The 15,252-nt window shown below is 38.0% G+C and overlaps 1 protein-coding gene across 2 annotated transcripts in view; it reads right to left on the reverse strand.

Annotated features, from left to right (window-relative positions):
- Positions 1–15,252, reverse strand: part of LOC121387801 (ficolin-1-A-like) — a 45,986-nt gene that overhangs the window by 6,925 nt on the left and 23,809 nt on the right. For both annotated transcript variants that reach the window (XM_041519010.1, XM_041519009.1), the window contains one exon: positions 4,444–4,600. In XM_041519010.1, the coding sequence (XP_041374944.1) occupies positions 4,444–4,600 (157 nt within the window). The remainder of the gene's footprint in view (positions 1–4,443; positions 4,601–15,252) is intronic.

Raw genomic sequence — 15,252 nt, forward strand, 5'->3', positions numbered from 1 at the left:
ATGAGGGCCGGCTATATAATAAAATAATTTTAAAAAATATATTATTTCATGACGAAAATAACTGCGAATACGCTGAAATAACATAATAAACAGTCGGAAAATTTATTATTATTATTATTATTATTATTATTATCAGGCGCGTGCGCATGGAATTTAGCAGGGGATGGAGTCTAGACGGTTACAACGCTATAGTGATTGGTTCGAAAACGGATAACATGTTTTCCAGCGTCACAAATGTTAAACGTTTGCAAATTATTTTGACTGATTTGCAAAGTGGTCATTCGGTTTAATGTACAGCATAAAAAAAAAAAAAAAAAAAAAAAAAAAAAAAAAAAAACTAACAAACAACAAAACAAAATAGCATAGGGGCCTGCTGTCGCATTAAGGTTGGCTTAATTATTACTTAACCCAGTTAAGGGTGCAGGGACAAGTTCAGCCTGCCGTTTGTGCGTGTGTGCATGCACGTTAATCGTGTATTTTTTATAGACTCCCCCCCCCCCCCCCCCCCGCCCCCGCGATAAAACACCGCCCCATCCACTCCAAAAAGGCAGTAGTAGACTAATAATAACAATAATAATAATTAATAATAATACACTATTGTTGTTGTTGTTGTTATTGTTATTGTTATTATCAGGCGCGTGTGCATGGAATTTAGCTGGGGAGGGAGTCTAGACGGTTACAACGCTATAGTGCTTGGTTCGAAAACGGGGTTGGCTTAATTATTACTTAACCCAGTTGAATCGTTCTACGTGCAGGGACAAAGTTCATCCTGCCGTTTGTGCGTGTGTGCATGCACGTTAATCGTGCATTTTTGTAAACACCCCCCTCCCCCGATAAAACACCGCCCCACCCCCTCCAAACAGGTAGTAGTAGACTACTACCACTAATAATAATAATTAATAATAATAATACACTATTATTGTTGTTGTTATTGTTATTATTGTTGTTATTGTTATTATTATTATTATTATTATTGCATGTATCACAATGTTGGTAAAATCACGTCGCGGTGGGGTGGGTGGGGCGTTTGTTACAGAAACATTACATAAATTTAGAGTGGGACCCGGGAGTGGTCTCGACGTTACTGGTATAAAAATATGTATTTTGAGTTTTAGTGTCCCTTGTAAATTTGGGCTTTTGAAGTATGACTAAATACAGCAAAATAACCTTTTAGTTATATTTATTTGCGGTAAATTTACCTTTTTAAAAAATTTACGTAAGAAGCCTCAACATTGCAATCAGAGAAAAATTATTAAGTTCAAGCCCTGTTGTTAGTTTGTGTACTGTCCGAAGTTAGTTTCTCTTTCAGATAATCTACCTCAGCATCTGATATATTGTAATTTTTATGTTTATTTATTTATGTATTTATTATTATTATTTTTTGCTTTGTTAGTACACTAGGGGCAATATTACGTTATTCGTAGATTCATAACCCCCCCCCCCCCCCCCCCCCCCCCCCCCCCCCCCCCCCCCCCCCCCCCCGCCCCGTCTCCCCTGTTCAGAAAACGCACTGTTCGTACAGTACTTCGTATGTATTCCTCCTGTTCCAGATGGTTCGGTAATATGGATCAATCAAATACTGATTTATTGCCTATATACATTTCTGCTGTGAATATAGCCAGCCATCGTTAGCGGGGGCTATATACACGGCCGTCGTATATATAGTCACATCGTATATAAACACCGTCTAGTTCAGAGTAGTCTTTTAAAATGTAACAATTCCTATCCCAAGTCAGCTGTTATAGCATATTTTGCATAAAATATATTTGACAAGGTGGAAAATGAGGATGTTTGTGATTATGATGTTTGGAGTTTTTTTGCGTACGACGAATGATAAATTTACCTATAGATGTAAAGGCCTAACCAGTCGGATTGTCGACGTTTAACATGCTTCTGTTACTAAAATAAATTAATGTATCATTCAGTACATGTTTTTATTAATTTCTAATAACTTATTTTCATTGTTATTTATTTTTTATATTTACCCTACGTCGCAGAGGACGGTAAAGCGTTCTCGTTACACGAGCTTGGTAAATCGTTTTGACACTGCGGTTATTCTTGGGATGCCCGTCACGTGACTCAAAATAATACGCCACACCTCTGCTCTCCAAATAGCCGTTATTTTTCTCCGAATTATGGACCGTTGACATAATTCATTTAGTTTTACAAAATATCAGTAATAAGTGAATTATGGTAATTATGTAGGTGGTTAAATAAAGTACTTTTAGCGACAAATCAAATGTATACATTTTCAGATAATATTTTGTTAGGTCATTAATTAGGTCACCCATCCGTGACAGAGCGCCTTTAAGCAATATGCCAACTCTCTGTTCTGACGTTAGCGCCACATAATTGGTTTTAAATGCTCTCGATAATAAACTGCATCGAACTAGCAAATGGACATTCAAAGCTATTACTCGGGGGATTATAATATTTTATCATTTGTTATGTGACAGCTAATCAATCTCATCAGTATTTGTTTTTTCATTAATCACCTATTAAAATACGTCATAAGCCAAAAGCTTGCAGTTGAGAAATCATGGTATAATAATTAACAAAAGGGCAAGTTTGCCGCACTGCCGTAGCAATTACCCCCCCCCCCCCCCCCCAATCCGTGAAATGTTTACCTTTTCGCTTATTAATAACATTAAACATGTTCCCACTACTCGATATCAGTGTTTGCTTGGATGCCAGGTGCGCCCCCCCCCCCCCCCCCCCCCCCAATACAGAATCCTGCCTACGCCATTGGTTTGCCGATGTGTAATGGCTGAACAAACATCACATCGTGTTATATATTGTAAAAATCGAAAAAAGTTACATTTAAAAACAGGCTGCAGGAAACAAGATTTTTTACATTATGCTTCGATTAGCAAACACGTATGTTACGTAACGTACGTTTTCAAGAACATCCTCTGATATAGTAATTAGTTTAGGGGCGTAGCGTGATCTGGAACCGGGGGGGGGGGGGGGGGGGGGTCGGTCGAATATGAACCAAGTGGACCTTTTTCTATTTTGTTTTTGCACCACCAGAAACTCCATATGTATAAATCTGTATTTTTTAGTTCTGAAAGCGGACCATTTGCTTGAGCGGAGCCCCCACCCGCCACCCCCAACCCCCAACCCCCAGCCTACGCCCCTGTAGTTCAGGTGCAAAAACCGATTACCGCCATGTTATCCCCCCCCCCCCCATAAAAAAAAAAAAATTCTACTATCATTAATTAGTTCATGGCGTTATGTTCTGAATTTCATACTCGTTTTTTTTTCTTTAATTTTGTCCTCTATATACTTTACTTATTTCATTGTAGACTTGATATGCATTACATAGAAAGCATAATAGAAAACCTCTATTGGAGAAAAATAATAAAATGTATTTATCAGTTGTTGCGCCCCAACGCATTGAACGATATAATCTTCTCGGTTGACCAATTATCTGATTATGTTTTCCCCATCCCAACCAGTTTTCAACTACTTGTGTACCAACTGACGTGGTATGTGCTGACCTGTCTGAGGTAAAGTGCATATAAAAGATACCTTGTGTCGATAAAAGACTGTAGCGCGTCAGACTTAGAATTAGCAGCTGTTAGACATCCAGTGGCAGAATATGATGATTAATTAGCAGCTGTTAGACATCCAGTGGCGGAATATGATGATTAATTAGCAGATGTTAGACATCCAGTGGCGGAATATGACGATTAATTAGCAGATGTTAGACATCCAGTGGCGGAATATGACGATTAATTAGCAGATGTATGACATCCAGTGGCGGAATATGACGATTAATTAGCAGATGTTAGACATCCAGTGGCGGAATATGACGATTAATTAGCAGATGTTAGACATCCAGTGGCGGAATATGACGATTAATTAGCAGATGTTAGACATCCAGTGGCGGAATATGACGATTAATTAGCAGATGTTAGACATCCAGTGGCGGAATATGACGATTAATTAGCAGATGTTAGACATCCAGTGGCGGAATATGACGATTAATTAGCAGATGTTAGACATCCAGTGGCGGAATATGACGATTAATTAGCAGATGTTAGACATCCAGTGGCAGAATATGACGATTAATTAGCAGATGTTAGACATCCAGTGGCAGACCATGATGATTAATTAGCAGATGTTAGACATCCAGTGGCAGAATATGATAATTAATTAATCATTCAGTGTCCTCTAGTTTGTTTTTCTAACCACACAACTAGAGTATATTGATTTATTAATCACCGGCTATTTGATGTCAGAGATTTGGTAATTTTGATATATCGTCTACCCGCTACATTTATCCACTATTAGCAACTGAACGTTTTATATCCCACGGATGAGAAATTGTCCATTGGGCTCACGGGGTGGGTATTGTTCGCAGTCCGAATGCTTATCAGGAGAGTACCTTACATCACGCCCCCGTCAGACAAAACAAACTTATCGTTAAGTCATACTAACGTTACGGTGAGAGGGTTTCGTCCCTTGTTTGTGGTAGACGCCGTTTGGGAAGCCTGTCCCACACATGTTGTACCAGAAGCCGCCGAGTAAACTCACGGCGCAGTTGCCACGAACGGCATGGTCGTAGGTGCTGAAAGGCATGTTGTCCTGGGGATCCCTGGAAACGAAAAAAAAAAAAAAAAAATTAAAAGTAACGATTGAAGATGCAGGGCGCAGTTGCGAGGATCTTTGTTGTTGTCACGATCGTAGGTGGTGAAAGGTATGTTGTTCTGGGGGTGACTGGAAACGAAAACAAAATAATAATAATAATAAAAATAACGATTGAAGATTCCGGTAGCTGGCCTGAAGCAGGTGACAAGGGCATTTAATACACACAAGACGGAGACACAGAGAGAGAGAGAGAGAGAGAGAGAGAGAGAGAGAGAGAGAGAGAGAGAGAGAGAGAGAGAGAGAGAGAGAGAGAGAGAGAGAGAGGGAGAGAGGGGGGGGGGGGGTTGTTTCCTAATATATGATACTGACGATAACGAGGGTAATACTATCTTTATTATATAATCTCAAGCTACATACAACGTGTTTTTGTAAACTGTACCCGCAACTTTAATTTCAATCCATTATTACTATATACTTCTGCTGACATGTGTTAACAGCGATGACAGCTATGCGGAGCCTACGATTGACGTAAAATCAGTGTTTTCATACGAAACCCTCACATAGTATTGGAAGTGAAATTTTGCCAAAATCCATCAAAATACAACTGATATATAAATTCTACGAAGGTAAGAGTTTAAAAATCACTTCCCCTCCAGTGTAATGGAATTTATTGACTCATTTAATCAGTCTTCTATGTGTATATTGTCGTTAAGAATCCGTCGTTAAACTGCAGGCAAGACTTCCGATCGTTCCAGCATTAAGTTATTCCAGGCTTAAGTTAGGTTTAGGGTTAGTGATAGTATTAACAAGCATGCTGGAACGTCTGGAAGTCTTAGCTTGTTTGTTTGTTTGGGTTTGTTTTTGTTTTTTTGTTTTGTTTTGTGGGGGTTTTTCATGTGTGCAGGCGTGTGTGTGTGTATGTGCTTGTGTCTGTATGTGCTTGTGTGTGTGTGGGGGGGGGGGGGGGGGTGGAGTGAGGGAGTAACCTATATGGTTGTGAGCTTTAGGGGATAAAATAGTATTCTCTGGAAAGTTATAAATTAGGCAAATTTTATGTAGGGATCCTGAATATTTTTGAAGCAAAAAACAAGAGGAGAGAAAAAAAGAAGAAAAAAGAATTGTGATTTTTCTCGGTTTGATTCGATTTAAGCCAGTGCATTACGACTAGCATATCAAATGCTGTGGTATGTGCTATTCTGTCTGTTGGGTGGTGTATATAAAAGATGACTGGCTACTAATAGGCCAATGTAGCGGGTTTGCACTCTAGACTATACATGTCAAAAGTACAAAATGTTTGACATCCAATAGCTGATGATTAATACTTCAATGTGCTCTAGTGGTGTCTTTAAACAAAACACACTTTAACTTGTCCATTAGTCTTCCTCCACCCCACCCCTCAATTAAAATAACCCAACTTACCATAATATATATTAAAACAATTCCTCACCTAACAGCAGATAAAGTACCAATCTTGGGTGATTTATAATAAATACTGGTAAGACATGTTAGTATTCCTTTATTGTTTTTATTTGTACAGAATGGATTTTATTTTGAACAAATTCTAAAATATTTACATGCACCTTCTGTTTATTGTATAAGTATTATTAACCTTAATGACATGTCTGTTTACTATGGTAATTAAGCAGGTACTACATGCATTGGTGCTTTCCGTTTCAGTGTATTGTTACCAAGAGAGTCCCACACTTGGTTAACATTTGCAAGAAAACCCCACACCAAAATAACGAAAGTAAATTTGGACATTCATAGGTAAGACTTGTTTTATGCTCCTGCTATCACATTATGTTCAAGTGTTTGTGATCTTTGACCAGCCCTTTGATATTCTTAGAATTTTTAACTTAATGGTTTCTGCCAGAGGGTACCGAGTTTAAATTATGTACCCTAAAATCTTGGAAATTAATACATATATTTTTTAATATTTAGATAAATTATAGTAAAAGAACTGCTGTTTATAAATGGTCATGTGCTTGAAATGTAATGTCCTAACCCTAATTTGAAAATATTTCAAACCCATAACCACCTAGATGAGGCACTTACATCTGTTTTGTTTTTATTACCTACCCTAAATATGATTTTGTTTTGGAGACAGTAGTTTTCTTTTTCATCATTGTTTTATACCTGAAATTTTAGAAAAGCATAGGCATTTTTCTTCTTCCACATGTCATCTTATATGTAACTTTGTGTAACTTTCTAATAGAAATCAAATAACATCATCAAAGTCAAATACATTGTTTTATACTTTTCTTAATGTACTGCTATATTTTTAATTTTATGCTTTGTTTAGTCACACAGATTTTGTTTCCTTTTGAAAAAAATATGTTCCTGAGATTAAATTAAACTTTACATTAATACAATGATATGCAATTAAGTTACAGACTAATATACTTCTTCCAATGGATGTGAAATACTTCACATGTTTGTTTTTATATATTTCAGCAACTGAACCAATTGATGTGGAGTCATTGATTAGATGCCGACAATGAGATTCGGTTGACAAACTATTAAACAAATTACATTGCATCTTGATATTGAGAACAGAATGATAGAAACAATAGAACAGTTTCAACTGATATGTGACAGAAAAACTGGGGCAGGGGGTGAAATTGCTGCTGAAAATGAAACACTTTCAACAATTTCATTTAATAAAACTTTTATTGGTTTTTTTTGTGTTTGACATATTGCTTGCTGAGGAGTAATTCAGACTTCCAAGACTTGGGATTCAGTTTGACACCACCCATCAAATGGGAATCCTTAATTGCTCAGTTGACTGTAGAAGTTTGAGTGTGAGATTGGGTTGTGGGGGCCAGAAGCTTCAAGTTTGATTCCCAACAGTTGTTGCCACAACACATGAGTTTATAATATACTTAAACACTGTGTTGTACTGGCTTAATTGGCAAATATTGTACAGGCTGTCCAGCGATCCTACTTTTTCGTACTCTTTGGTCTTTGTCCTATTTTTCCTACTTTTTCTTCAAAATACTTAGTTTTTCTTACTTTTTCGTTTGAAAATGACACGAATTGTTATTTTTGATAGAACACAAAATGCATGTACAAACTGAGCACCACATAAAAAGGTGTTTTCTCAATATGAGCATGAATAATGTCGCTACGTACTGTTTCAGTCCTACTTTTGTTCAACCTTCATTACATTTAGTATTGGATGCATGTTATTTTTGTCGCATTATTGCCGTGGGTCCTTATTTATGTTTCCATGTTGGCGGGTCTGCGTCCTTTCAAGGACTGCACTTTGTCTTCGAAAACAGGACGTATGCTTTCATTCATCGGGGATTTATCTCAATGGCTTGGATCGTTGGGGGGGGGGGGTATTTTCTTCTTTCTTTTTCTTTTTTTTGGGGGGGTGGCATTTTGAAACGGGGAATTTTTTTTTTTTTTACTTAGTTCACCAAGGTAAACATGTTCTACGGTCCGTTTTTTAACATTTTGACATTTATTGGCACAGCAATAAACATCACAATAAAAATATATCGTGCCGGAGACGTTTATCTTGATGAACTAAACTTTACTATGTCTTTTGGCGCTTTGATTCTTGGACATTGCATTTGTAAATGTTTATTTCATAATATTCATTCAGATTGTGATAACCGACTTAAGTTATCTTTGAATTTACGCTCGTCAAAAAAATCAAGTGATCCGGATATAGAATCGTCATCACATAACAGACGTGAGTCGTCCAGTTGTTAGGGCATTTCAATCCCTTTATACCAAAACTCTTGAACGATTAGAACATATTTTCGTTACGGCGTTCCTAATTGCATATTATCATAGTGATACATCTATATATCTGAATCTGCTAACTGGTTGAGCAAACCTATCTTTCAGTTTGTGACAAAACACCAAACACGATTTAGTTTAGTTGATTTAATACCCTAGATTCATGCTATATACATATACACTTAGTATAATAAAATAAATAATTACTCACTGGTATGTTATACCAGCTTTATTGATTTATTCACTTAAATAAGTAAATTTCTGGTCGGGCAAGTGAAAAACTATTTCGGGCAAGTAAAAATGCAAATCACACTTGCCCTTGGGCAAGTAAGTTTTCAAATAATTTTTCAAACAAGGCTTAACCTCAGTTTCATTTTACGGTGTTGGTGGAGCCAAGTGTAAAACGACTGGGTCTCCATCATATGAGTGTGATAGAGGCGCAACATCCCCAGTGCGTGGTTTTACCTGTAAGTGGGAACGACGTTACCGTGGACGCTACGGCTGAGGAAGTAGCTTATCAAATCCTATTGTTTTGTATTCTCCTGGGCTAATATTTTCCAAGCAAAACCGCAAAACGCTGCGATTTTGTGCCCGGTGGCCGCTAAGTTAATCGCTCTCGACGTTATTGCATTTAACCGTTCATACCAAAACCGCGCGGAAAATTCTCCGAACGGAAAACGTCGCGTTTTCCGCTGGAATCGCTAGTCGACTGATTGCAGCGCCGTTTCCGCACGATGTCCCTGACCATTTTGAACTGCTTTTATAGAAATTCAAACACGATGAAAACTTGGTATATAAGTCAAGGGACGATTACACAATAAATTGTTTAAAAAAAAAAAAAAAAAATTGTGGGTGGAACAATTCAATTACTTGTTATTACAGGTCAACAAATTATTATTAGGCTTATTCATTCATTCATTCATTCATTCATTTGTTCATTCATTCATTTAATTATATATTTTAGACTTTTTAAAATAAAATGTGTTTCATGAAAAGTGTTTTTATTATTACTATTATTATTATTATTATTATTATTATTTAAATATATATTTTAACTACATTCACCCAAACGGGTCTACATAAAATGTTGTGTATGTACTCTTTTCACCTATATAATAAATAAAATAATATATAATAAAGCAATCAATACATAAAAAAGAAGTTTGTTTTGTTTAACGACACCACTAGAGCACATTGATTTAATAATCATCGGCCGTTGGATGTCTAACTTGGTAATTTTTAGTCATATAAGAAAACCGCTACATGTTTCCATTAGTAGCAAGAGGAATAAAGAATATATATATATATATATATACTCTTCAAAAAAAGAAACGCAAAAGGGTACAAATGGGTTATAACTCCGATTTTATGTTTCCTACCGGTTCATGCTTTGTGAATATAAGGTCATTGCATGTCCCAAACACATTCCCACGGTTACATTCGATAAAACGCAGCTACTGTACAATAAAGTTCCAAAATGTGAATATTCGCAAAAACGCAGCCACGTGCAAACCATGTCACCACTGCACGTGCGTTGTCTGCACGTGCAACATGAACACCGACAGTATAAAAGTGCAGGGTGTTCGCTTGCCTGGCCTCTGTATCTGGCCGACAGTTGACAATCCAGAAACAATGCCATCGGCCGACTAGACGCAGGCGAATCCAAAACGGCCGTTGCCAGGGCATTCCATGTGTCCCCAAGCACCATCTCCAGACTGTGGGACCGTTACCAGCAACATGGATCAACACGTGACCTCCCTAGATCCGGTCGACCACGGGTCACTACCCCCGGGCAGGACCGCTACATCCGGGTACGTCACCTTCGGGAACGATTGACTACTGCCACCTCCACAGCCGCAGCAATACCAGGTTTGCGCAGGATATCCGACCAGACCGTACGGAACCGCCTACGTGAGGTAGGAATTCGTGCCAGACGTCCAGTTCGAGGTGTCATCTTAACACCACAACACCGTCGACTCCGACTGCAGTGGTGCCAGATTCATCAACAATGGCCTCAACTGCGATGGAGACAGGTGTGGTTCAGTGACGAGTCCCGATTTCTGCTCCGACGTCATGATGGAAGATGTCGCGTGTATAGGCGTCGTGGTGAACGTTATGCGGCAAACTGCGTGCAGGAAGTGGACAGATTCGGCGGGGGTAGTGTCATGGTGTGGGCAGCCATCTCACACACTGGAAGAACTGACCTGGTCCACGTGCAGGGCAACCTGAATGCACAGGGCTACATTGACCAGATCCTCCGGCCACACATCGTTCCAGTTATGGCCAACGCCAACGCAGTGTTCCAACTTGACAACGCCAGGCCTCACACAGCACGTCTCACAACGGCTTTCCTACAGAACAACAACATTAATGTCCTTCCTTGGCCATCGATATCACCGGATTTGAACCCAATTGAGCATCTATGGGACGAGTTGGACCGACGCCTCCGACAGCGACAACCACAGCCCCAGACCCTGCCCGAGCTGGCAGCAGCCTTGCAGGCCGAGTGGGCCACCATCCCCCGGGACGTCATCCGTACTCTGGTTGCTTCAATGGGCAGGCGGTGCCAGGCAGTTGTCAACACACGCGGAGGCCACACCCGGTATTGACTCCAGATGACCTTGACCTTGGTGGTGTGTCCTGTCACTTACTCACAATGGACTAGAGTGAATTGTGAACAATCCTGCGACATTTGGTAATTATCAGACTCACCATTCAATAATTAAATCAATTCTCAAAATGTTACGACAATGTGGTTTTGCGTTTCTTCTTTTGAAGAGTACCGCTATATATATATATATATATATATATATATATATATATATATATATATATATATATATATATATACCACAACCTTTGACCAGTTGTGATGCACTGATTGGAAAAATCCATCAGTTGAATCGATCCATCGAAGTGCTTCGATCATGCAGCGCATGCACTTCAAGAGAGCACTCAACCGACTGCGCCAAATCCCACTCCAGTGGCAAAAAGAACTATGAATTGTTTGTTTTTTTGGGGGTTTTTTGTTGGTTTTTTTGTGGAGGGTACTATATTGTTCGATATCGAGTGAATATGGGTGATGTCGTGGCTGGATCCCCATGTTCAAAGTAAAAAAAAACAAAAAAAAAACTATACTATACTTTATTTTCAGATTTGGTGACGGGGGTGAGAGCCCTCAGATCACTCTGCATGACCTCGTTTGCATTTAGTCTCTTCCGCTAGAAAAATCCATGAAGGTAGTACTAAACCAAATAACTTCCGGCGGAGGTGCACCCAACTTTTGATAGAGAAGTGAACACCACAAATCCCGTGATTGGTGATAAATGTGAGTGTGTTGGTTGTAAAAAACAAAATAGTTTCATCTTGGTAAAAAATAAAAAAAGCTATTTTATTTCATCAGCCTTGTGCTTGAAACATGTATGGGGTACATGTAAAAAAAAAACCTCGAATTTTGTGTGGAACTAGGGTCGTCATAGACACTACCTGTATCTCAGAAATGAGCAGCGTGACCCTTTGTTCTGATTCATTTTAAGGGTGAGGGGTGGTAGTATTTATATCCGTGGCATTTATGTCGATTGATACGCTGCGGGTAGGAGTTTTAACCACATATATTACTATTTTTGTCTATGGGATTTGATTTGGTAGTGTACACCCTATAACACATATTAAGTGCATAATAAAAACTATTATGATTTTGTCATTTTATTTAATTAAACTATACTGGTTGATTAATTAACCATCACTCGACCATGCAAGTTCACAATGACCTTGACCGTGACAATACTCACTGTGCATGGCTCTGAATGGAGTTTGAATCAAAGTTGGTTTTGGCCTATAATTCATTGTAAATATTTCAATAATTTCTTTTCACATGGTATTTGACTTGCCATAATTTTTTATACAACTGCTCTTAAATATGGTATTATAATAATACAGGCAACCTGAAGTAAGATTTTAATAGCAATTTATTTTTATATTAAAAATAGCATGTGCCAATAGTGGGTTAATGTCTTCAGTTTCCATTAACATTGTTAATTTTTCATGTATGAAATTCTGAAACCTCAAATTTGTAACGAACATATTTATAGGGTGCTAAGTTATATTTTACACACATTTGTAGTCTTATGCAAAATTGTAAGTAAATTTGGAGAAAAACTTTACCAAAAACATAATTAAATTTGTTGTCACTATTTTGCCTTCTGTTCTTATTTATACATAATAATAAGCTTGTTAAAGGTGTATTTAGATCACCAGATTAATTGTGTTTTTTTAATGTTCACTTAGGTTGCTCTCATGAAGAGCATTTTGAGTTTATACTAGATTCAGAACAATTTGTTTTCAGATTTGATTATCTGCCTTGGATTAAGTTGATAATTTATTTGATTGTTAAAGCTGTATTACCTAATGTTACTAGCTAAACACAATGCTGGATTACAGATTGTAGGAATACATCCAATATACATATTGTATTTATCTGGATTAGAAAATAATGCAAGAAAATAAATGTTTGGGTAATTATGTCATTTAAAATTGGTTGGGGGTTTTGTCAGTAATTAATCAAAAATAAATGTGTGAAAGCTGCATGATAATTCCAGATATCACAACTGCTAAAACTTCCAACTACAGTAGGCTATAAATAAAATATAGTCAGGAATATTGGTGGCTGCCAATGGTTTTGATGGTTCATTATGAAAATCAGCATTCCTGATGGATTTGAAATTCCCACACCTGGTAAGTTGAAGACACCCACACCCAGCATATGGGATTTCCTCCCAACACTAATGTTCAGGACATTAAGTCATTACTTCATACAGGTACAGTCATGTTGGTGTTTCCTTCCTCAGACTGTATTTTTTTAATACTGATATTTCTTTGATGTGCCTGTTAAGGTCTTCATAATCTAGGGGTCAGTCAAGTGCATATGTTTTAATGGAATTCTTTAAAGAGGTAGAGGTACTCTATCTTTGTTGTCTCTACACATATACGTTAGTACACACACCCAACTGACAGTAAACATCTTCAAGAGTTTTATTTTAAAACATTTTGTTGTTTAATATGACATATTGCACTTCTACAAATCTGTATGCAATATATATGCCTTATGAGGTGTGCATTATATTAGGTTGCACTGTAGACACAACAGTTCAGTTTCAGCGAGGTTGTCAGTTTATGTCAGAATGCAGCAGATCCTGGTTGTCATAAAGACACATAGCTGGACACTGTTTTGAAAAAAATGTTGTTATCAGTATAGGTAGTACTAAACCAAATAACTTCCAGCTGGGTCAAAGATCGAGGTGCACCCAACTTTTGAAGTGAACACCACAAGTCCTGTGATTGGTGATAAATGTGAGTGTGTTGGTTTTTAACGCCCCCCCCCCCCCCCCCCCCCCCCCCCCCCCCCCCCCCAATAATAATAATAAAAAAAAAAGCCCGGTTGATATGCTGCGGGTAGCCACGCATGTTACTAATGTCGTCCATGGGATTTGATTTGGTAGTATACATCTTGAACACCAATCTAATTAAAATTAGCTCCACTATTACATGTGGATCTAACAGCAGCTCGTTGGAGCTCATGTCCAGTTGACAATTTTTTCGACTATCAAAACTTGCAAAATTATGCCAATGATATGAAAAGAATTTGAAAACATTCGGGTTGATGCCGAGGGTATACGAAATGATTCGGGTGTATTACGAAGTATGTCGGAAATTAATTTCAATATAAATTTTTATATAAAATTCGTTTCAAGACCCAAAACAAAACCCACAAAAAAAAACAAAAAACGTGATGGTATAGCCATACAATCTGTTTATAGTATACAATACAGAGTTTATTACTGCACTACACCCCTCCCCCACCCCCCACCCCCACCCCACCCCCGTTCTTTCAATGTTGAAATAGATCAACAAGTTCGCCTATTGCATAAATAGTCTTGACCGATATTTTTAGAATGTGTATGCTCTCGAATAACGTTATAAAAGGCGAAGTGTAATTGGTCGATATTTAAATTGTTATTTATAGATAAAATATCACCTGGACATGGGAGTCCACGGAATGCTGTTAGATCTACTGGCGAGACCAGTTCATCGTTTCGTTGGACGGTTGAGGAAGACGTTGCGTACAAAAATATGTACAATGTTAAAGCCCAAGAAATCAGCACGATCTTGCAAACTGAGCTCAGTGACAAATTCGAAATCATAAAAAAGGTTCCAATTCCATCCGTGTGCGATTGCAGTGACATGTTTGAGCGGGATGGGGTGCATCTGAATTCGAAAGGGCAGTACTACATGTACAAATCTTTATGCGGAGCAGTTGTCAATGCATGCAGCATTCTCAGAACATTTAAAGACATCAGACTTCAGGTCAGTTGTAATTGTTGAATTGTCATAGAAAGATTTGAAGATTATCAACCTATTCAGTCATAAATATTTAATAAAATAATATATACTTAAAAAACAAAAACATTGTAGCTATATTGTCATACACGTAATTAGTTGTGGCAGTTTAGTAATTTTAGTAGATTGTGGCTGATAATCACGCTACATTGTAATTGTTCTGGCTGTTCAGTCACACTTTCATGACTCGTGGCTGTTTAGTCATACTCCAGTGACTCGTGGCTGTCTAGTCAGAGTTTAATGACTTGTGGCTGTTTAGACACAATTCAGTGCGTCATGGCTGTGTAGTCACACTTTAATGTGTCGTGGCTGTTTAGTCACAGTTCAGTGTCTCGTGGTTGTTCACTCACTTTAATGACTCGTTGCTGTATAGTCATAGTTTAGTGCGTCGTGGTCGTTTGGTCACATTTTAATAACTCGTGGCTGTTTAAAGAATTTGGATAGTCACAGTTCAATGTGTTGTGGTTGTTTAGTCACACTTTATTTGCCTCGTAGCTGTTTAGTCACATTCAT

Source organism: Gigantopelta aegis, chromosome 13 (assembly GCF_016097555.1).
Source record: "Gigantopelta aegis isolate Gae_Host chromosome 13, Gae_host_genome, whole genome shotgun sequence".
Taxonomy (NCBI): domain Eukaryota; kingdom Metazoa; phylum Mollusca; class Gastropoda; order Neomphalida; family Peltospiridae; genus Gigantopelta; species Gigantopelta aegis.